The sequence below is a fragment of the Thermobia domestica genome, chromosome 2, assembly GCF_964235325.1.
Source record: "Thermobia domestica chromosome 2, izTheDome1.hap1.1, whole genome shotgun sequence".
Taxonomy (NCBI): domain Eukaryota; kingdom Metazoa; phylum Arthropoda; class Insecta; order Zygentoma; family Lepismatidae; genus Thermobia; species Thermobia domestica.
In genome coordinates, this window is record NC_137455.1 from 381185408 (window position 1) to 381211501 (window position 26094).

General features: G+C 35.4%; 1 protein-coding gene across 1 annotated transcript in view; it reads left to right on the forward strand.

Annotated features, from left to right (window-relative positions):
* LOC145679637 (uncharacterized) overlaps positions 1–26094 on the forward strand; it is a 327953-nt gene that overhangs the window by 131072 nt on the left and 170787 nt on the right. Inside the window, exon 3 of the mRNA XM_081750212.1 lies at positions 2228–2411. Coding sequence (XP_081606338.1) covers positions 2228–2411 — 184 coding nt within the window. The remainder of the gene's footprint in view (positions 1–2227; positions 2412–26094) is intronic.

Below are 26094 nucleotides of genomic sequence, written 5' to 3' on the forward strand. Positions count from 1 at the left end.
GTTGTTGTTGTACTAGTAGTAGTATATATACCCATACTATTAAATGTAATATTCTTCAGTAATTTACAATTTTTGAGAAAAAAGTAAAGTTTCGGATTGAGCAGAAATCATAGGTGAGATTTATCTCATGCCATGAAAAAGAATTCGAGGAAGTTTTAAACTTTTATGTCTATAGCCACTAAAGTTTTTTATTTTTTATTTTTTTTTATTTTTATTTCATGAATTTTTCAAGTACTTCATTTTTAAGTAATGGGCGTATTTATTTATTTAAAAATGTATTAATCCATTAACTTCTATTATTATAATTATTGGTGTTGTTTCAAATAGTAGTAATACGGCACTAGTAGTAGTGGTATTTATTATTGATTTTTTTTTTTGTAATTTAAAATTTATTGTTCTGTTTTAGACAATTTAATAAGTAAAAACTGTATACTGAATGCTGAATTATATAGATATAGATAAATAGATAGACTGATATAAAATATATACAAAATTATTGGGGAGTTTTACGTTCCTTTTCTATACCGATGCTAGGTCTAATTTATATGAATCGTGGGCTTACAGTTCTCCGTGGAATTGAAACACCAAGTAGTCCAACCAAGGACTGAAACTTACGCATTGTTTTTTATTATTATTTATATATTTCAAAAGAAATTATTTTTTATGTTAATATTGTTTCATTCATTTTATTTGATAATTTTAGTTTATTATTATTATTATTATTATTATTATTATTATTATTATTATTATTATTATTATTATTATTATTATTATTATTATTATTAGTTTTAAAGATAAATAATCTATACGGATTGCAGTTGAATCTAAACGGTTAAATAGACATTTGGGAAAGCTAAATTGTATTTTTTTAAAATATTATTTTCTTTACTGACATTCATACATTATTTATTTATTTATTTATTTTTGGTAAAGAGTCTTTATCGCATAAGCTGCTTTATTACAGGTTTACACTTTCAATCTAAGGATATGAACATAAGCTGGTAAAAATTTTCAAGAGGAATTAAAGAAATCTATACCAAAAAGAAAATAATTAATAACTTATACTTCACCTATGTTTTGAATATTACTTATAAATTATAATACTTATAAATTAGTTTCTTTTTAGAATTATAGGTTATTATATTCATTTGTTAATTACTTTCTTTAAAAAGTTATTTTTGTCTAGGGTAACTTTTACGTTCCGATTAACCGGAATGTTTTGTTGCGATCACACAAATATTGTAGCCTATGAATTTTCTTTTAAAGAATAACACACTTCGGTACTTTTATTTTTATAGGCTTATATAATAGATTTTTTGTCATTACGAAAAACCACAATTACGTTTTATACTAATATAATTAGCTAGATGTTCATTATGTAACATTGATTGGTTTTTAACTCCACAATAAACTAGTTTTTTTTTCATATTTTCATATACTATTTCACTGTGAAATTATTAATTTATCTGAAGAATGATTTTTTTCTATTTAGGACCCCACTTTTACTTGTTGATATTATGATCATGTTTATTGCATAATTAATAGCACTAATATTACGAAAATTGCAAGATGCATGTTACAGCAATTTAATGAACATAACATCATTATATATCGTTACTATTAACAAAACTCATAACACAGTAATTGCAGCTTAGGCTAAAATTTTAAAATCATGAAGATTTTATTTATGAAATGAAAGAAAGCATTTCGTTTTCTAATTATCTTCACCAGATACAAGTACTTATTATTATTATTATTATTATTATTATTATTATTATTATTATTATTATTATTATTATTATTATATCCCGTTAAAAGTGACACTGAAATCAAAAATTTACTGCAAAAGCCTGCCTGCCCAGCTGAAATAGATAATAGACTTAACCGGCCAGTAGGCACTGTACTTACATACTAACATGAACATAAAAGCAATAATATTCGTATAAAAATTAATGAATTTTGTTTGTTGATTGAATCTTCCAGCCACTAGGCAGTGAGCAACAAACAGATTCAAGTTTTATATTTGAACATGGATGCAATAACAGAAATAACTTTATTACATAAATAGCAGCAGTTGATCTTGAAAAAAAATGTAGTATGTATAATCGTTGGATACAATACAGCAACATAATATGGCCAATAAAGTGTAATAAAACCAGTACAAATTACTACTTTAAAAAAAAATTCACTTTTATTGAACTTCCTACAACGAACTTCGTGTTGATAGCGCCATTGCTGTTCGGGTGTAATAAGAACCGCCTCTTGGTTGATGGAAACTCCGCGCCATTGGACAATCACCATCTGGCATGCTGTGGCGACCGCCTTTCCGTGCCGCGAGGTTGCGCTTCGCCAGGAGGCGGATGCAAACACTTCCAAGATGGTTTTGATTTCTGCATTAAAAATCATTTCATGTAAGTGGCCACAAATTATACTGTTCTTTTCGTTTATTTGTATTGGAGAAAGTACTTCAATCTGAATTTTTGTATTTCCATTATAAATGTTGCTTTTTCGCTGCTAAATTTACGAAAATTTTGCATTATCTAGATTCCATGGATGAGGTTTGTTTTGGTTTCTAAACGTTACATCGGTTTTTAAATTTGTTTGACCTAATTCGGTATCATTTTGTCTAGTAACAAATTTTATTTAAGTTTATTATGTCAGTTGAAATCTGATCTTTGTTTTTCGACGTGAGAGAAATCAGTACTTACTTTTAGGCTCTTGAAATTAGTGTGAGTAAGTTTGTGTATTTACAAAGTTACCCTTAACTGCACATGAGCCCATGTTCAGTTCTTTGTATATGTAGAGAGTTTTCGGTTAGTTCTGTATTATGAAGCTATGTGAATTAAGAGGTACGAAAATCCGGTCTGGAAGGTCCAAAATGCTGACCTTATGTTACCAATTAAAACTTAACTGCATTAGAATGTTAAACCCTATTACTGGTTCTAAAAATGCATATTACAAAACGAAAACGAAAACTGAAAATCTGTGTAACTTTTACAAATATTTCTTTGGTGTTATTTTAAAAGGAAAGTCAATCACAATTGGAAAATCAACGTACAATTCTGTGCAAAATACAGTATTGCAATTCTCACTTTCTGTTTGGAATTTTATCATGCTTTTACGAAAATAAACAAAAAATAATGGTGTAGTTTATTTTGTGTCTCGAAAACTATTATACAGGTTTTTAGTTACATTTTTATGGAGGGGGAACTATGGTAATATTCTACTAAAATACTTATATATAATTGTAAGTTTGAATTTGTCACTGTACCAGTAATGTAAATTTTTAGGTTAGCAAAAATGTTAGAAAGATCTGCATTCGCTAGCAAAAGTGCGTGACTTTCCTGTACAGCAACGTCATTTTGTCAATAGTAGGCCAGTTGAAAAACTGTTTACAACTATAGTAAAAAATTGATTTGCACAACAAATTAAAATTTTACTTGATGTAGGCCTACACCTTAATTTCTTCTCTTCTAATTTTACCTACACTGAATTTAGTTAATATTTTACACAGCAAATTTGAATAAGAGTCCTAATCACTGCGAAATTAAAACACCGCTAATTTTACACTAATTATGTGATATTTTCAAATAGATAAAAGATAATCGAAATGTGGAACAAGAGCACTCTAGCCAGTATTATTTTGCATGATGTACCGTTATCACGAGTCACCTAGTAGCTTTCCGTTTGCAGCCATTGAGAAACGCGAAAATAAATACCGATTTTCTAAATTGTTGGAAATCGAAAATGAGTCGTGATAACGGTATCTCATTCAAAATAACATTGTCTAGCGCGCTCTTGTTCCATTTTTCGATTAAGTTTTATATTTGAAGATATCACATATTAATGCAAAATTAGCAGTATTTTAATTTCGCTGTGATTGGGCCTCTTAAATAGGCCTACGTCTCAGTTAAAAATATACAGGTACATTTCACATCTACTATCATATACTGTACTGATGTTTATCCGAATTTCTATGTACATATAAAGACGAATTCCATCTGTTATGTAAGTTTAAATTAATTTTATGGAGTGCTTGTTCTAATCTATAGGCACCAACTGTTATTGTTTCACTTTACTAGCATCGCACAAATAGGGATGAGTCTGTCTATTCGTCTGTGTATAAAAAAATTTACAACAATGTTAGCGTATAGTGAAAAATTGTCCATTGGTGAGAATAATTGTATCAATTGGTAGGTCTTGTTAAGCTGAACATAATGACATATGTGAGAGTGAATTCTGATGAGTAGTTTTTGAGAAAATGGAGGCAAACTAGATTTTTGTAAACCTAAAGATCGATTCCCTACAATAATTATCCCACCTATTAAGATAAAATTAATACGGAAATTCATTTTTGTCAAACTCTTTCATTACAACTCTAGCAAGACAACAATACGCAATATAAACACTCAGATATGGCCCAAAATTATAATCAATTCCTCCAGTACAGAGTATAAATACTGAGATATAGCCGAAAATGATAATCAATTCTAGTAATACACATTATAAATACTGAGATATAACCAAAAAGATTAATCAATTCTAACAATACTCAGTATAAATACTGAGATATGGCCCAAAATTATAATCAATTCCTACAGTACACAGTATAAAAACTGAGATATAGCTCAAAATGAAAATCAATTCTAACAAGTACAGTGTAAATACTGAAATATAGTCGAAAATGATAATCAATTCTAACTATACACAGTATAAATACTGAAATATAACCCAAAATGATGGTCAATGCTAACAAAACACAGTATAAATACTGAGATATAGCCCAATCGTTGTCTGTCGTCTAACTGTAACCCATATTCTAAATAAGCTTATATGTCAATTATTTTTTTTCTTCATATAAACTGGGTTTATTTGTGTCAATCTGTAAGAGTAACGAAATGAATGTACTGGTGAAAAAACACATTTTGTTACTTATGGGTATAAAAACATCATTTCTCTTGCTTTTAGGAATACTGTTTTTGTACTAACTAGTTGACCTAGTCGAATTCAAAATGAAAATTTAAAAAAAAATCGAACTATAGCTTGAAATTTGTGTTCTTGTATAGCAACATTGTGGCTGGGGAATGTATTACTGCAGGATTTAGTACTGACGTAGGATGACCCTCCCCCCTTTTTTTTTAAATCGGGATTCTTTTCTGAAATTCGTCCGATGTCCCGAGAAAACTGCAAAATGGACTCTAAATGTCCCGTTTTCTTTCTTTCTTTCTTTTTTTTTAAATAAAAAGTACCGTTTTTGGTTTGTAGTTAGGTAGTATAATTTACGTATCTGTGTTGTCAAACTACGTAATTGAATCTTCGTTTCAAAAGAAATTATTTCCTATTTTTCGAACACGTGGTTCCGTAGTAGACTCCATGTTTTGATATTCGATAACTTTCCGTGGTCAGATAATATCAAAGATTATTTCTTCACTGCTATGAATAATGACATAATAATTAGTGTATAGGCTCTAGGCCTATCCTACGTGGAGTGTGAAATTATGACAGTTTTCCGAAAGTTCCTTTTTATTTATTTTCTACAGTTACCTTATCCTAATACTAAGAAGATATGTAGGGTTGATTTGGGTTGAGGTAAGTTGATTTGGAGTTTAATGTACCTTTCAGGAGCGAGGCTATATGAGACGGGACCTATTGATTAATATGAAATCCGAATCATATGAGATCCCGCCGGGAATCGAACCCGGAACTCCGACGCCAAAGGCGCGTACGCTGACCGCTTAGCTACGAAAAAACTCTAGAGTTGATTTGGATAAGGGCTTATGTAACAAATTTGAAATTTTACAGTAGAGACATTATTTCTTTATTGTTTTCGTCTCATCTTTTACAGGCTTTGCTGTCTTACACTCTTACAAGCAAGGGCGCCGATTTCTCTGTAAATTTGGGAGGGCCATTCAGATGCAGAAGGTATATATATATGAAGATATAAAGACAAATTGCACTCAAATTATGCCAAATATTGTATATTCACAAATACAGTACGGGAGCCCACATGAGCTTTGAGAAGCCTGGGTCCCCTTGCCCCCCTCCCCCCAGGATTGGTGCCCTTGCTTACAAGCTTTAGCACTGAACATGACCCCTAGTTATTTATGGAACAAAAAGTAAGGCCTACTTCAAAAGAAAAACAAATCATAGGCTATATACCCCTTATCCAGATCAACTCTCAGGCCCGAAAACAGCCGCAGAGGTTTGAGGGGACCATAAATATGTTGGGGGGGGGTCATTAAAAATTCTCCTATTAATAATAGCATTTTGTATTGAGGTCTGGAGGGGCCACGAAAAGTTTAGGAGGGACCAGGTCCTCTAGGTCCTGGTTGCGGGCCTGCCAACTCTTCATATTGTAATAATCAACATAATTCTTCATTCGTTTCGTGAAGTTTCATCTCTTGGTCACATGTAAAATATTTTCATGTTTGATACAGAAAGAAGATACGGACCTGATTCCTAATTGAAGTAGGCCTACCAAACCTTTCACATTGTACTGTTTATTCTACTTGCAGATTAGATTTATTAGCTTTGATATAATTCGTTTATAGTAATTTAAAATCATAATGATTACGAATGCGCACGAGACAAGATTTGTGGTTGTCTCGTCTCGAAAATGTGCTGTAAAAGTGATGTCTGGACTCGAAAAATGTATATTTCTCTATTGGAAGAGCCGTGTCTCGACTCGAATTTTGTCAGGAAAATCCTGTCTCGACTCGTCTCATGCGCATCCCTAATAATGATATGTTCTAATAAATATTTACACAATCTAGCATATTTTTCATCAATGATATCAGAAGATTTCCCTCCGGGGAAATTTCAATACTCCGGGGACGAAAAGTAGTACTGCGATTATATTCGGAATCTACATTTAGCACGATAAAAGGTATGGTCTCAGGGGAAATTTTCTCTCGGGTCACCCCCTGAAATCATCACTATTTCTCATTATTTTATATTAGAAATGTTTCAATCCTCGTAAATACTTTCCGTATTTTCATTATCTCAAAAATTTTAAATTTCTTGCTATATTAACTTGAATAGTTGATACATATAGTATATTTTCTAATACTGCCCAGTTCACGTTGAAATTTTAAAATTACTGTTCAGTTAGTTAAAATCCACTAAGAATCTAAACAGTATACTAAAAAAAAATCTATTACTACCGTTGTGGTGAAACGTTTCAGAAATTACAACTAAGTTCTTGACGTTAAAATTGGCTAACATAATATTCTAGGTGTAGTATTAAACAATAAAACATTTCTTGTTAAAATATATTGTAGGTTTTATGATTTTTTAAAATATGAGTTGCACAATTTTAGCTTTATTCTATATTTAAATCAAATCCTTTTTAAAAAACTGTGGAATTCAGCGTCTCCTTTAACATTGACTTAAGTCAATATTTGCAGGTGTTAGAGAAACTTTCATTTGTAGGGAGTTTATCAAAACGTTTATATTGATAAACCGTCAGGATGACAAAACCATGTTTGTCCGAATGTATGTTCGTTCAGGAGACCAAACCATGTATGTCCGTCCATCCGGAAGACAGAAGCATGTTTGTTCATGTGTTTGTCCGTTCAGGAGACAAAATCATGCCTGCCCGTGTGTCTGTTTGAAAGATAATCCATGTCTCTCCATGCGTCATTCCGAACGAGAGTAAAAATCGCGTTTGTCCGTCCTAGAGATAATCATGTCTGTCCGTGCATCCGTGCGTCGTGAGACAAAACCGTATTTATCCGTATGTCTGTCTGCCCGGGAAACAATCGTGTCTGTCTGTGCATCCCTCCATCCGGGAGAGAAAACTGTATTTATCCGTGAGTCTGTGTGTCCGGGAAACAATCATGTCTGTCCGTGCGTCCATTCGTCCGAGAGTTAAAACTGTTTGTCCATGTGTTCGTCCAAGAGTCAAAACCGTGTTTGTCGAGTGTTCGTCCATCCACGAGACAGCCATGTTCCTCCGTCTGTCCGGGAGACAAAACTATGTTTGTCCGTGTCTCTGTCCGTTCGAGAGACAACCATGCCTGTCTGTATCAGTCCATCCGGGAGAGAAAACTGTATTTGTCCGTGTGTCTGTCCGTCCGGGAAACAAAAAGTCTTAAGAAGTACTTCACGGATATTGGCCATGTCTATGTAGACGTCATGTTGGTTGCATACCATACAGTTACTTTAAATATTTTAACCAAACTTCTTCACGTGATGTACATGTAACGCCTCTACTTGTTTTTTAAAAGAAAAGAAAATTAATAGTTGTGCATCGTTTCCATATAAAGATACTATCCACTAGCATCTACACATCACTGACTGGAGAAGACTTTCTAGAAGGTGCTTTTTTCTCTGAATAAAAGCGTTTCCAAAAATATATAGATAGTTCACTACAGCTTTTAGCGAGGTTGAACCTACAGCTTAGGCCATTTAAGCTACTTACATCACCTATATGTTCAAGTGATAGTGTAGAATCTTCATTGTGCGTTTAAAAAATACCAATACAGCTTTTTACTTCGTTTTTTTTATTTTTTTATTTTTTTGTTTTCTCAAGCCTGGAGTCACTGTAGAACACAGAACACGTTATTATCCATATGCATTCACGCCTTTCTGCATCGAAACATAGGGTGTGATGACGTCATAACTTAAAAAAAATTGTTATGCCTATTTTTGTTGTTTTTGGCGGGCTTACTTTTGCATCAAGAAGATTGAAATTTTGCACATACATTCAGTGCACCCCTTAGTATTTTTCAGATGTTTTTCAGATCTCTGCGTTAAAACAAGAAGGACCCAGAGGTGCAAAAAATAAAACAGAGAGGGATATTTTTTAACAAAAAAATTATTTTCTCGCGATTTAATATGCGATCCAAACCAATTGAACTCCCACTGGATTTGATTTGATCTTGAGTTTAGCGTCCCTCTCAGCAGCAATTCTATATAATACGTGGACCTGCAGCTTAACGTGGGATGCGAGCCGTATGAACTTCCACCAGGAATCGATCCTGGGTGACCCATATAGAAGACGAGTGCGCTAATTTCATAGTCACGAGGGATCTCTCTTTACAGACATGGAATAAATAAACTAATTTACAATTTCTAGTTTCTTTAAATAGAATGTAAAGTGTCCGGAACCGGTAGAACGTCTCAATGGCTTTCAAACATTAAAATATCAACTTGTAAGATAGGGCTTCACTGCATTTTGATAACAGTAAAGCAAATTAATTTATAATGTGTTTTCCGATTGCAGAAAAAACTCGTCTTCCATTGTTTTTCTTCAGTAAATCTTCATTTTAAGAACACAATACAATACTGCTAATTTTTATGGTAGTAAAGATAAATCTTCTATTTGAAGTTATATTTTGGTTTTGGTGGACATTATTAACGAGAAATTGAAATTTTAATTCAATACAATAGGCTTTTTTGTCATCATTCGGATCGTTTTCAAAAGGAGAAAGAAAGTTGAGAGGTTTGTTCCATGTATTTTTTTCCTAATTCTTTTTTAAAATAGCAATATGAAACGAGATACAGCTCATCGGATCATCTCCGAGACCAGAGAACACTTTCATAGTATCTTTTCGAGACAAGACAGCTATAATGCTTGTTTCATATCCAACTCTGATGGACATGAGTAGAGACAGAGCTCTTCTAATAGAAACATATACTTTTTTTCCCGAGACGAGACATTATTTTTATAAACCTTTTCGAGACAAAACAGTCTCAACTCGTTGACTAGTGGAAAACTTTGCAATTATTGAAATCTTTTGCAAGAATTTGAAACTTTGACGAATCTTAACTATTGTGCTGCCAAAATGTCTTGAGCCGTGGCAAAAATGCGTTGAGCCAGTAAGGGTTCATCAGCTGCTAAGCGAGAGAGACTTAGCGAAAGAGAGTGGAATTCCTTCAGCCAATAGCAGCGCTGAAACGGAAGACTAGATGTCAAGTCAATGTAGTATATCTATAGGAAATCACAGGGCTCCACAGGAAATATATTTGGCATACGTACTACATAAGTAAAGCTATGGCAACTTTAATCAAGATCAGGTAAGCTCTATACACTTTGCTTTACAGTAGCGTACACAGAATTTCACTAATGGGGTTTCAAGCTCCCAAATTCATATTGTTCAGGTTTTTTTCGTAGGTGCGGTAAAAGCCCCGGAACGGTCCAATATGTCGTGAAATATACAGATCAGCAAAACAAAGGGAAACACTTGTTAAATAGTTTTGAAAAAACTACCCAATAATACCAAACGCAACCCCCTATCCCCACCCCTTTCGAGAGTACAGAGATAACTTTAAAACTTTAAATGGGAACTCCCATTTTTTTTATTGCAGATTTTGGATTCTCCAGAAAAAGGGACAGTGATTTAACCCAGAAATGAGAACAGTGCCTTGACCAATGGTGCTCGAATCAGCACAAGAAAAAGGAGGGGGGGGGGGTACCAAAACGTTATGAAAATGCATAGTCAGTCCTGTACTCTATGGCCATGCTCATACGGTTAGCGAACTGGACTGCGGAGTAAGAGGTCCTGAATTCGATCCCTGTTCAAGGCAATCTTTTTATGTATATATACACACAAAGGACTGTGTCTATCAAAGGTTTCTATTGGAAGATCTGGTCACGTCTCGAATCCAGTCACGAAGTTTCTATCTTCTCTCGTCTGGTGTGCAACTATACGGTCTTCAGACCTACAATTTATGGCTCATATAAATTTTAATGCAAAGAAGTCCAAATTTGGAAACCAAGTTTGTATATCAGAAAAAGAAAACCGAAGTCCACTGGAAACCCTAAATTTTGTAGTGAGTAGGCAATGCATTTGCAGACTGACTGTAACAGTTCCATTGCTTCTCTTTTGTCTTTCTGTTCTAGCGCATACAAATCGTTTACAATAATTTAAATCTGTATAGAATATCTGCAGCACCCATTTGAAAGATTCCAAAATCAAAACGTTGAAGCCTATTTTCCGCTTCTGAATCTATTTATGTGCTTGAAGCACGAACATCATAAGCTTTGTGTGGAGTGGAGTGCGATTTGTTCCAGGCGGGAATGCTTGCAGATGTTTTATTTAAATCAGAAGAGAAAGAATATAGTATGGCGCTGACAGAGCAGGATTCATACGAAGCGTAGAGGGCGCATGTACTGTGTGGTAACTTCAACCACTAACCATCACTTGTTCCTCTGTCTCAGACAGTTGCGGCGCAAGGCAAACTGGGGCCCGGGGCCAGTGAAGTAGGTTGGGGCCCTTTTTCAAACAATCGTGATTTATACACTTCTATTTTTGACATTCATTTACATAATCATTCTTTCTGTTTTCTCCTCCCCCTTTCCCGTTGGTGTGTGTGTTTAGATCATTATAATCTGGGATATATTAAACAAATAGAATAGAACTGACATTCAGCACCCCTGTCTATTTTTTAAATGCTTAGAACCGCCTTCAGGCTGGTATCTACAAATAAAACGACCACGATTATCATTGCATATTTTTTTCCTTTTTATTTTTTTAAACAGAGGACACGATAGAAAAACGATTAGGGATACAAGTATAACGGAAAGTACAACCCACAACAGAAATAACAATCTTAAGAACAAACAAAACGTAACAATCAAGAATCCATCATACGTCTTGCAAATAAAATCAGAAAAATAACCACGCTGCTGAACAAGACTCTACTTATTTAATATAAAAACACATTTACACGTGACGTTTCGATCTTCTAGCCAAGATCCTCATCAGACGTACACTCTGATGAGGATGAGTGTACGTCTGATGAGGATCTTGGCTAGAAGATCGAAACATCGCGTGTAAATGTGTTTTTATATTAAATAAGTGCATTCTTGTTCAGCCAACGCGTACTGTAATTAGATGGAACAGTGGAAGTAATGATCCTAATAATACAATTAAAGACAAATTTACGTACAAAACGTAACAATGAGATGATATTGTAAAAATTGCAAATAATAATATAACCGATGCGATTTTTAAATGTAAGCTCTGTGTTTTCTAGAATATTTTTGTTCGGTTCTCGCCTTTGGTGTTTGTCCTGCACAATTTCTCATATGGTTAAGTTTATTCATAGTTTCTCACCTGTCTGAATTTACGTTAGCTGGGTTTTATTTGATTAGATTTTTCTTCCTACAATTAGCTCCATTCACTTTAACATTCGGTGTCTCTCCAGTGATAATGTACGATCTATTTAGTCCCGCTGCTTTTGCCGAAATATCAATGAATAGTTAAACACTAGAATATTTCTCTTCTGCTTGTCTTTTTTACTATTGTTTCCAAATTTCGCACTTGTTATATGATTATATTATTTTGTATTTAATAATTCAGTCATGTTTATATTCTGTCACTTATGACTATTTCCATTACCATTTACTAACATACTTAGTATTAGAATATATTATAACAAGAAACCCTGAATATATTGAATAATTGGGGATATTATAGATTAAATATGTGAGCACAGAATTCTACTACGGGTTATACCATCCTACTTTTCATTACCACCTATCACCAGTCAATTGACAAATCTTGACAATTTTTTATTACTCTTTTGGTACTTTTGGGAGCGCGGTGGCTCAGTGGTAGAGCGTTCACCTCCGGTGCTTGGGGTCCCTGGTTCGATCCCAGCTTGCGCCGTGTGGACTTTGTGGTGAACAAAAACCATGCTCGTGCGTTTTCTCGGGGTTCTCCCGTTTCCTCCCACTTTATTCATTCCGCCTTTTCATTCATTTCTCATCATCACCGTCCCCTTTAGCCTAACCGGCATAATCGTGGGACGTAAAACAAAGATTTCATTTTCTTTTGGTACTTTTGTATTTTTATTGTCTTTACTTGAAACATGAAACTACTTTCGACAGTAGTTCCACTACCACATTAGCCTATGTTCCACCAACATTCAGAATGATACCTTCCTTGTTTTGGTAGCAGCGAAAGTCTCAACTATATTATCAGAATCCAGTGGATGTTACTTCATTTTCGATAGAAAGAATGGCCAGATTCGTGAATCTTTCCTGACTCATTGTGGAACGCAAGTAGGATTTTATCAATTTCATTTTGGTGAAAAACCTTTCACATGATGCGACAGATACGGGCAGTGTTATCAAAATCTGAAGAGCGGTTGCCAAACTTTAGTAAATTTCAAGCCCCATTGAAGATACATATTTCAGGATCACCTTGTGGTGAAATGTCAAGTTGTTCTTTAGCTTTCTGAGCACACCTTAGTGAACGGATTAAATCCTTAAGATCTTGAAATAATAATAAGCCATCCAGGTCATTCGGATAGAACAAAGCCAAATCAGAGCAACATGCTTTTAGCCTTTCCTCGCTTTCATATTTTAGCTGCTGCACAAAGTTGGCCATAGAACACAGGAATCCAAATCTGTCGTTCAGATCATGCATCTGAGTAAAATGATAATTTGTTGTCTCATCTCATCTAGAATTTCATTGATAGAACGCTTCACTTCGGCCTGTACAGTAGGTTTCATTCTTTGCTTCTCCAGGCATACATCTCCTTCTACTATGTGTACCCACAGTTATGTTCTATGCCCTGCAACTTCTTTCAGCTGTGGATATAATTTCCTTGCCCAACTCAAGTCTCCAGATATTAATGGTGTTAACCAGGCTCTGTAACTGAACAAGAGTTTGATTGAAACTCATATCCTGAGATTGAAGGCATTTTTGGATCCGATCAAAATATGAGATGTTTGCAGACCAGAAAGATAGTAAAGCGATGAAGTTAATGACTGGATGCTTGCAAGAAGAAGACCAGCATCTCCTGTAGTATCAAGCGTTTTAATCGAAGTGTCACGCAGATCTTCCAGCGGATAATTACTTCATCCAATTGACTAGAAAGTGCCTTTAAAGCTTTTGCTTTTGATCTTCATCTAGTGTCATTTTCACGTTTCAGACCAATCTTTACGTGATTTTGCAGCACATTCCATCGGTGAGTAGATCTAGAGAAGAATACCAACAAACGTTCCATTGCTCTCAACAAAGTCACCGCCAGAATGTTAACATGCGCAGCATGTAAGCCACAAGGTTCAATGAATTATTGTTACAAAGAACGAAAATGGCCAAAGGACTTATATTCCGTATCAAAGTTTGAACTCCAGAATATTGGCCGACCATTGTAGCCTGATTATCACAAGACTGGCCTCTGGAATCTTAATAACAAGCATATCACATTGAAGTTTCTTCAGTATTTAAGCAGAAATACTCTGAACAGTCTTCAACAGAGATGAAATCAATAAATGCTTCCCGAACTTGAACAGAATCACGTTGTATGTCAACAAATCGAATGATTTGTGACAACTGTTCCACATGAGAACTATCAGGAGTTGAATTAAATATAATGCCAAAGTATTTTGAATATTTGAACATCTGTTTTCTTATTGAACATTTTCTTCACTCTAAATTTGCGGGTTGAAATGTAAATTCATACACCAAAAAACAAGAGCAGAAATGGAGAAACCAGGTATGCAAAAGGGTTTCGCTCGCTGAAAATTCGACTTGTAAAGGACAAAAGAATAAATACAGAAGGAAAACAAGTGAATTAGCGTCTGCACCAAAGAGCTTTTAATTAGGAACAGAATGCTAGTACCATAATAAAGCATTGTATACGTTGACCCCTTCTTTCTACCCTTCTCTTGAACTGATACCGGTACCGTATATGAATAAATAAATAAATAAATAAACAGTGATAGTTTAGGAAGTAGGCTAGAAGACGGGGCCCCATTACTTGCATCATAAGGCCTTAGAATGTAAATAACACTATATACTTTGACTTTCATTATATTTTAATCTACACCCAGCTTTTCCTTTAAATTTCTCTGAGGTTATTGAACAGAGTGAAACTTTTATTTTATTCATATTTTAATCCACATATTTTTTTCCTTTAAATTTCTTTGGGGCCCAAGAGAGTGAGGCCCCAAGCGTATAGTTTGTTTAGCTTATACGGAAATCCAACATTGATTAGCTTTATTAGATAGATATTTCTGTTGTTTCATCCGTTATTTGGTGTATTATTGATTGACATTTATTTACGTTTACATTTAGAGAAGGTGTGGATTATAAACCTTGATGGCCCTTGTACGGCTCATGTTAACAAGGTTCCTTAGTAATTATTTTTTTTACCTACCGTCGGGGCCCCCCCACAAAGTGGGGCCCGGGGCGGGGGCACCGCTCGCCCCGCCCTTACGCCGCCACTGGTCTCAGAGTCAGAGGAAAGGCAAGGGATCGACCATTTTTCTTTGGGATTTTCTAACCTATGTCAAGGGCAAAACGGATGGCAAGGGAGATACAATCATAGTTTCCATCTATCTTTATTTTATACAAAATACGTGATTATTTCGTCAACTGTAAAGTGCTGATACGTAGTACAGATTTGTTATCCCATATATTATATGGCTGGAAGCGTGAAATTTGAACAGAATACTCCTTTTGTCGTGGAAGTAAGGGGCAAATAAATCTTGAAGAGGTCCTATCACAGCGAAATTAAAATCTAATTTTTAGTAATCATGTAATGTCTTCAAATATATATAAGATAATCGAAAAGTGGAACAAGAGCGCTAGACAATGTTATTTTACATGAGATATCGTTATCACCTCTCACTTATCTGCTTTCGATTTCCAGCCATTTAGAAAATCGACATTTAGTTTCGCGTTTCTAATTGGCTGCAAACTGAAAGCTACTAGGTGACTCATGATAACGGTACCTCATGCAAAATAATAGTGTCTAGAGCGCTCTTGTTTTCGATTATCTTTTATCTATTTGAAGATATCACATAATTACCGTAAAATTAGCGGTATTTTAATTTCGCAGTTATTATGCCTCTTAAGAGGAGGTAAAAGGTGGCCAAACATTTTGCCAATCTATATAAATAAAAATGAAAGGGACTATGTTTGTGATTTCATAACTCTTCTGACCGATCTCGATCAAATTTTCAACATAGATGAAGTTTGGACCTGGAATGGTCTTTATCACTTTGCTTTGAAGGTGCAGCGTAAGGGAGGGGAAGACATATAAATATGATCGAAAGTGACCGATATTAGTGTCGAATCCATAGTCTTCGGGGTGGCTGAAATGAACAGTGACACTCCCGATGCCGTTTCAATCCAAATTCAGGAGAGGGGAGAAGATTATATATATATATATATATATATATATATATATATATATATATATATATATATATATATATATAAATGATGGAGAATGACCGATATCAGAGAGTGCTTCTGGTAGAGTCTAGTAAAAGGTGACTGACAAGGGAACCCAGCGAAGTGAGTAATTGACGCCACTAATAGATTAAATATCTGATGCAGCCCTGAAGTTAAGGAGATAAACTTATTGTCAAAAGTAATCGAATATCCTAAGGAGAAAAAATGGGAATTTTTGATAATATTCAACTTTCCCTATCTTTATTCAGAAAATCCCTTATGTGAATATTTGATTAAGTTCGAAGTGTGAAATTCAGTATGATTAGGACTTCATTTAAAATAAAAGAAAAAAAGTTTTAGTATTTTCAGAAAATCTACTCCTAAAGGGAGGACAGGATTCATTTTATATAATACTCAAATTTTCTGTTTTATATTAATTAACCTTATTAATTCCGTGCGAAGATCAAACACTTATGTTACTATTGAATAAAAATATACTTGCTGTACCAGTAAGTACTGTAAAAGTTTATTTATTTATTTATTTATTTATTTATCGGTGTGTAATGAAATTTCTCTATTTTAGAACTCCTCCATTAAGAGCCCGACTTACTAAAATAATACAAAATTTACTATTTTTCTTTTGCTTTTTGATAAGTGAAAGGAGATAATGAAATGCAACATACTACAATCATAGATAATACTATTCTATAACAGAATGTATGAACCTGAAGAATGTTGCCATCCATAGAAATTACAGTGTTGCTAGGATAACATTTTCCCCAAAATCTAAGTTAAGACAGCGACTAGAAGACCGAACTCAACTGCATTTGATTACGTATCATGTTGGTTTGGTATCCTATGAACTACTTTTAAATAACCTATTATTTAATTTTAATAACTGTCTGTTGAAACTATTTTGGTTATTACAAACTAAATACAACTGTTATTTAAAAACTAGTTTACAGGATACCAAAACAAAATCATACGTAATCACATGGGTGCCGATTTCTCTGTAAATTGGGGGGAGGGGAAGCATTCAAGTGCAGAAGGTAGGTATATATATATATATATATATATATATATATATATATATATATATATATATGAAGCCCTTGCGTAATCAAATGCAGTTGAGTTCGTTCCTCTAATCGCTGCCTTAACTTAGATTTTGGGGGAATTGTTATTCTGGTATACTGTAATTTCTACGGATGGCACCAGTGAAAATTCTTCAGGTTCATATTTTCTGTTATAGAATAGCATTATCTATGATTGTGGTAAGTTGCATTTCATTATCTCGTTTCACTTCTGAAAAACAAGGTAAAAAAAAATTTTTTTTTATTATTATTAGTAAGTCAGGCTGGTAAGTTTTTAAATTATCAGTGGTTTTCTCTGTGAACAAGCATTTTTTTAAAAAAAATTCTTTTAATTGGTATACTTAATTTGGAATTTCTGTCTATTTATTTATTTATTTATTACACAGAAAATCATTGTATTTTGTTCATGCATAGAAGGAGTATGGTGGAAAGCCTATCGGAAGAAACTAAATAATCTTTCAGAGGTCGATTCGTGCACACGTGCAAATAATTGAAACCAACGGTGCCATGTTATTATAGAGGGGAAAACATTAGCATGTGTTGTGCTGACAGCTACATTTTTTGAAATATGAAAAGAACCCGAAAAAAACAAGGCTAGAGAGAAAATTTGAGGTTAAAAAAATATTAACAAAAAGTGCTAAGTAGTTTTCTTTTTTCTTTTTTTTTCTTTTTTTGCCACGAAAACCAAGTGTTGAAACTCCATCGCGGATGGGGAACGACAGAAACTCCAGAGAGTAATCGAATGCAAAATTTCATCACAATTCGAATCATTATTAGAGGCCCTCAAAATACATATAGAGCCTCACACACTACACAGAGGGTGGGAAAACGTTATCACATAACCCAGAGTCCCAAGGCATCTGGTATATACCATTAATATCTAAACATCAAGGACGTATATATTTATCGGTATTGCTCGGAAACCATTACATGTTGCAGCACGTCCCAAGTATCCCTATCTTAATCTAAATATCTAAAACAAAAAAAAAAAAAAAAAAAAAATTCACAGGTAAATGAACACGAAAGCTTACGAAGTTTAAATATTGCAAAGCAAAACTAACCGAAGTATGTTTTTTCTACTTAAAAAAAACGAAAAAAAATCTTGGTTCTACGTATTAACACATAAAAATTGCATAACGAGAAAGCTATCATAAATATTGCACGTGCTAATTTGGGTTTAGAACAGAGAGAGAATAGAATGCATTTGTGTTCCATTCTGTGCCCTCCCTCCTGTACCGCCCTCCCCCCTGAAAACTAGTGACTTCATTTAGTTGTAAAGAAGAGAGAACTCATGCGAAATAAAATTGGTGTGGTGGAGAGCAGCAAATGGCGTTAACCAAGAGATGTTCTGTTTTTCGTTGTGTTATACTTTCTGTATATCGGTGTAGATATTGGCTTTTTCTAATATTAAAAGATTGGTAAATACTGTATGTAGTACTATGTTGCCACAATCGGTGCCAGTTACCATACTTCTTCTACATAATATCCAGGAGCGTCAATTGGAGAAAGGCAATTTCTATCTCCATATGTATATTGTAATCAATAATATATTAATTTACAAGTAATGAAAAACGTATGAAATATTGTTTTTCCTTCTTCCCTGAGCAAGACCTGAAATGGTGCTCCTGATTATGTTATTATTAGTTTTAACTCTCTGAATACAAACTTTTAGCTCTAATTATAAAATATCTAATTTAGAATGATTAGTTTTTGATCACGATTTTGAGCGACAACCGGGGCACTCCCGTATATAGGAAGTACGCGCGGGGGTACGTAGAATTATTTCTAAATCTTTTGGGGGGGGGGAATATCTTTCGTTAGGGGAAGAAAAAATGAAATGAAGTCTGTCAGTTTAACGTCCCACTATTAAGCCATTTAGGCTAACAGAAACGGATGATCAAGTAAGTGAATGATTATGTAAGAATTGGTGGAATGAAAATTGAGAGGAAACGGGAGTGCTCAAGAAAATCTACAGAGATAATGTTGCCCACCAAGATCATGTATTTGTCCAGGGATGCAACCAGGGACCCCCACGTACCAGAGATAAGGGCTCTTCTACTGAGTCACCATTCCCCCTGGAAGCAGAAGAGTAAGATGGCGGGATAATATTATGTAATGTTGAATATTGTGGAAGTAAGTAATATGCCCTGCCTGCGAGTTTAGTGGCTACCACACTTCCTTTGATACACAAGGATCCCTAGTTCGATTCCTAGTGGGAAATCATCGAACACACTATATTGGTTTAGATCCAACTTTAAACTTGATGTGTCAAAGGACGTGAATACAATCATTCAATAATCCTGATTCAATTGGTTTAGCACAGAACAGGATCGATTGGCATATTGTTATTTGTTTCTGCGACAATAAACCTCAAACAGATTACTAGCTTAAGGTCATATCCTAAATTTCACGTTGGAAGCTAGAACTTGACAGCGATAACCATTGCATTCGTAAATTGAACTTAATAAATAACCAAACAAATTTATAATAAATAAATAAACTGATAAGTAATTAACTCAACTCAATTGATTAAGTTAATCAATAAGAAATTAATGTCAATAAATATCAAATTAATAGTTAAATGTAATGATAGACAAATAGTTCCCACTTCTTATCTATTTTTACATGCATTTCCATAGATGATTTTTAAATGCAAATGCAGCAAAGATTTCAGAAACGATAAAGTCATTTTTGCTGCAACGGACAGAAAACGCATTGATGCACCTACGCACGTATTCTTTGATTTCCCGTAAACGTCTGCCTGACACACTGTGCTTGTGATTATGTATATTTGGAAAAATATTCCCGTCACGCATTGCACAGATCCCGGCCACATATGAGACAATCACATGAACAACGTATAGAATATGTTTCTACATTTCCTGTATATCCGCAGGTTCTTCGAAATACATTCGCTCCCCCCTCCCCCTAGAATACAAAGGGAGTACACAAGAAGATTTGAGAAGGGGACGAATGAATGAATGATTTCTACAGACAATAGCTGAACCACACAACTGCTGAGAAAGGTGGATTTTCTTCGGTCTATCCGCATTGAAGAAAATATAGCAATTTCTCCTCTTGTCTCCCCAGTCGCTGCTTTGTCTCATGTTTGGAAATATGAAGAAATGGACGTGCGATTCTATTCGAGAAATCTTACTTATATGAAAGCATTGAACGAGCCATTTTTGTCGAAACGTTTTTGCTATCGCTATTCCAATGTTGGTGGCCCATGAAATTTCTTATTACGCGTCGTAGAATTGTGTCATAACCGAGAGAATGGGCGTGCGGGGCACTAAAAGAAAACTCCAGATCTTTCGATATATTGATCTATATTTCACGATATTGAAAAAAAAAAAGTCCATAATCCTTGTTCCGTTATTTGGTAAAGTTCAGTTACACTTGTACTTGAAAATGCCTATACGGTATGCCCAATGAACATTGAAGTGCATTTAGGGGACCGTCTAACCCCACTGAGAAGCACCAAGAATTCCTACCAGCATTGCTTTTGGTAAAGTATCAATGACCATTTAAGCTTCTAATAAAGTGTTTCATTAAGTTTTGTTAAGTATCGTAGTATAATATGATAGGAACAATATTTGTGGCGTGTACTAAAAGGTGAAGTTTTCCAGTAACGTACGTAGAATTTAATTTCGGAGAAAATGTACTCGACATCTTTCTGTAATTGACTATCCTACACAGATGGGTATTCACATTCCAGAAATGTACCTTTTATTATTTCCAAACGTTCCTGAAATGTTCGTGCATTATTCAGGAAAGTCATATAACGCTAAACTAGATAGAGTGTGATACGTAATAAATATCTTAGAATTAATCACCACCATCTTCATCATAGGATTCAGTCAATAGTGGCAGATCTAAAAGCAAACTACTGACATGACAGATGACAGTCCTTATGGGTCTGATTCGCTCCAACGCCATCTGTTACTAATCGGTTGAACTAAATCGAGCCTAGTGACGAACACGTGGTCAGCGTGCTGCGTCGCCCTGTCTCTAACAGGTGTATTAAGAGTCTTCATCCCGGCGAAATTAAAATACCGCTAATTTTACAGTAATTATGTGAAATCTTCAAATAAATAAAATATAATCGAAATGTGGAACAAGAGCGCCCTAGACAATATTATTTTATATGAGAAACTGTTGTCACGACTCACTTATCTTGCTTTCGATTTCGAGCCATTTTGAAAATCGGCATTTATTTTCGCGTTTCTAAACAGCTGAAAACGGAAAGCCACTAGGTGATTTGTGATAACGGTACCTCACGTAAAATAATATTGTCTAGGGAGCTCTTGTTTCATATTTCAATTATCTTTTATCTATTTGAAGATATCACATAATTACTGTAAAATTAGCGGTATTTTAATTTCACCGGGAAAAAGACTCTTAAGGGCCTTTCAGACCGTCGTCATTTATTCACGTGACTCCCCAATTTGTCTCATGTCACTAAATGGACGCCGAAAACTGGGAAGCACTGGCCGGAAATCGAACCCAGGACCATGTGGATGTGAGTCTAACGCCCTAACGACTAGAGTACAGTGTCCTAGAAGTCTGCACGGGCTCGGGGTACAAACAAAACCTTTTTCGGTATAAACGGTACAAACGATTTGCTTTCGAATCGTGTATTTCAATTTTTTTGTGATGTGATACGGGGGGGAAGCTCCCCAGTTGACGTCTCAAGTAACCCTATAAGGAAAATGGTACAAACGAAAATATTTTCGGTACAAACGGTACCAACGTAGTACGAAAGAATGACCTAGTCATTGTTTCAAATTTCTAAAGTGAGGGGGGGAGGCGGGGCTATCTTGCCATACGTGATAGGTCTCCGTAAGCCGAACAAAATGATTCGAGAAAGGTTTGTAAACCTGTACGATAACCACGCCATCTATCAAAATAAAACTGACCCTGAAGTAAAGCTTCATCAAGATTTTTACTAGGACACGAGAAAGACGACAGCTTACAACAGGCGCGTACCTAGAAGTTTTTGTTGGGAGTGGTCTAAACGGGTCTAAATTACAAATCACTACGTGTATGTAGTGTTGAACGGGTATTATTCTGCACCTGAAAACGCGACAAGTAATTGTGAAATACTTCCACCTATATTATCAGAAGAAAATGATAGAACTAGATTGTTTTTATAAGAGAAAGAGTACAGATAAAGTGTAAGATCAAATTTTCATGCTACATCAATCATTTCCCTATTAAACAAGTACAGTTTTATTGAGGTGTACAAATGTATGTTGAGTTAGGAAATTTTGGGAGCTGTCCGGGCCCGGTGGACCCCCGTGGATGCACCGCTGTAATACAATATCGTTGATGAAAAATATCGCAAAGTGATGATTACAGTACCACCACCTGTTCCGCATCACTTTATCTTTACGTAAGACTCGTTTTCCTTCCACTATACCTTCTAATCAAGTCTCTCACAATACCGCTCCTTCTTAGCCAATATCTCAACCAGTTTCTTTCTCTCGTTTAATGCATCTAACACCTCCTCCCCCCTGTAATAGGTTCTTCTCTTTCTTATAACTTCTAATACGTACTTTCTGTTTTTTCTTTTATCTGATAGTTCTATAAGGTTCCGCCTCAAGAGTTCTAATTCTCCAAGAATTTGGGCGCAATCCCTCAAATTCATAATTTCCCTCCCAATTTTACCATTTTCTTCCCCAAAACTTACAACTCTTCCTCCTCAAATTTACCATTCTGTTCCCCAGAGTTACCGTTCTGCCCCCCAAATTTGCAATTCTTCCTCACCAAATTTACCATTCTGTCCCCTAAGCTTACAATTCTTACTCCCCAAATTTACCATTCTGTTCCTCAGAGTTACCATTCTGTTTCCCAAACTTACAGTTTTCCTTCCCAAATTTTACTATTCTGTGCCCCAAATTTACAATTCTTCCCCCCCCCCAAATTAAGCCTCCTGCCTCCCAAATTTATCTTTCATCTCAATTTTCCATTCTCCAGTTTGATGGTGCCATTTTCAATGAAAAATTATGTCCTCCCTTTGGACATTATCTCATGGGGGCAAAGGCAACATGCGTTCTAAAACCCCTTCGTGGGAATCGCTGTCCTGCCCTCATGTAACTGTTGGTTACTGAGCAGAGTTGCTCGAGACGGGACAGAATTTCCGTCATGTGAAAATACGAGACAAGACAGAACTCACCCATCACAAACATGTACCTTTTTCCGAGACGAGACACCAATTTCATGATTCCTTGTCGAGACGAGACAATCCTCCTCTCATAAGCAACTCTGTCTGCAAGGTAGTAAAGGTGCGTAGGGGACCGTGGTGGCTCCGTGGTAGAGCACTGGTGAACGGGATCCCTGGTTCGGTCCCAGCTATCGTCAAGTGGACTTTGTAGCGGACAAACACAATGTGACTGGATTTTTTCGAGTTCTGCCCGTTTCCTCCCACTTCCTTAAGTCCATATTTCGTTCATCGTCATCGTCTCCCTTTGCTTCGAAGTATAATCGTGGGAAGTTAAACAAACTAAAAAAGGTAAAATCCTGCTTTAAGACACTTGTAGAAAGTAAGCTATTATAGAAAATGCATTGTCTCCGTTATTGACTTATTCCGTTTGTTTGAAGGAAAACATATAACAGATGTTGCAAGGTATGAAACTATGTGCCAATTGACAAACTAAAGAGCCATATATTTTTTATTTTATTACGGAAGAAAGAGCGTAGAAACGTCTTCGTCTCCACCTACACCGTGTGTGCATATATGATTCTTTGCATTGTCCCCAACCGACAATGTACTTCTATCTATAATTACAGCTATAAACATTATCAGAACAGTGCTCTCAACTTAAGTATATCAGCATAAAGACACGCCTATTAACGATGCAACTCAAACACGTTTCGTTCCTGAACTGTTGACACTAGTTTGAGCGACGTTTAAAGTCTTTCCGCAAAGTCTCTCTCTCTATTTGGACGGACATTTACGTCTATCAGGCCGTTACTAGCGCCATCTACTCAACCTCGTTATGGCAAGTCAAGACACCTCAGTAAGATGCCAATTAGGTCTGGAAATAGCTCCCAGAACACGTAAATAATTTAACCTCAGCTATGTTAACAACTTATGGAAAAGCTTTGCAGCACGCAATGGCGGAGTTTTGTTTCTCTTCTCGGAAGTTGTACAGGGAAAAGAAGAGAAAAAGAAGAATTTTGCACCCTTTATATATTAAGTACAAGGATATTTCAACATTTACTTTTTTTTTTTTTTTTTTTGGTAATTATGTGAATTTGTTCTCTTTATCTGGTTCAACAAAATTCTTAAAAATCATAGATGGAAGGTGACCCAAAGTGAATATAGGATTGTTGAACAAAGCAGAACTGACTCCATGGAAAGGCGGTAGTATAAATAGTAGGAATGGTCTATACAGTTAATCCGAGGGGGTATTATATAATTTATATTGTAGATGTAGGGGACACCATAGCCTAGTGGTTAGAGCGTTGGACTCACGTCTGCATGACCCCGGGTACGATTCCGGCCAGTGCTTCACAATTTATAGTGTCGTAAGCGCAGCCAGCGTGGTGAGGCAAACTGGGGAGCCACGTGAATAAAAGACGTGACGACCACTAGTTCTAGGAATCTTCTGATACGCTAGTTAGAGCAACGCAGCGCACTGACCATGTGATCATCGCTAGTCCAGCCGGTCGCTAACAGATGGCGTTGGAGTGGCTCAGGCCCCCAAAAGGGCTGTTACTCCAAAGTGGTTTGGTTTAGTCTGTTGCTATAGATGTACGTTGCTCACAGGTATTGTAACAGAGGGGTGCTTGACCGATGGACCGTAGAAATTCAAACTTCGATTAGTGATAATTTCAACAACATTGTTTTTTTTTACGAGTGTAAATTCTTTAGTTAGTGGAAAGGAGGGCGTATATAATGGGTTCAGAGTCTCCATCCCGGCGAAATTAAAATACCGCTAATTTTACAGTAATTATGTGATATCTTCATTATAGATAAAAGATAATTGAAACATGGAACAAGAGCGCCCTAGACAATATTATTTTGCGTGAGGTACCGTTATCACAAGTCACCTAGTGGCTTTCCCTTTTTAGCTGTTCAGAAACGCGAAAAAAATGCCGATTTTCAAAATGGTTCGAAATCGAAAGCAGATAAGTGAGTCGTGATAACGGTTTCTCATGTAAAGTAATATTGTCTAGGGCGCTCTTGTTCCACATTTCGATTAGCTTTTGTCTATTTGAAAATATCACATAATTACTGTAAAATTAGCGGTATTTTAATTTCGCCGGGATGAAGACTCTTCAGAGTTGATGACGAAGAGTTTTGGTAGATGGTGGATCAGACTGGGTCATGATGGGTGGTGATTCAGTGGGTCATTGGTCAAGTTTTCATTGACCCACGATATCTCTGGTGGACATTTACCTGGTTGCTCAGTGGGCCAGTTCGCTACAGATCTGAGTTCGAAGATCATGCCAGGAAGGGTTTAACGTATATTTAATGTAAATGAGTCTGCTTGTATGCTGAAGAGTGTACTTTAGAAAATCTACGAATATCTACTGTTTGCTGTCATCCACGACCAAATTACATAAATTAATATTGAAAATTTTGTTTTCTTATTTCTTATAGTTTCGTACCATGATAACCCTCTTAGATTGACTACCAAAAACGGATTTATTTTGCAGTAATTGATCCTAAAACCATGTAGCGTAACTTTTGACCTCCTCATACTGCACAAACAACTTCCATATATATTGCTTAGTTTATTGGAGCTATGTGTCAGCTGTTAATGTATATGGCAGATGTTTGACAGGCCACAAATTCATTTGAATTTATAAAGATGAAACATTCATACGTCAGTATCATTGTGTTTGAATCT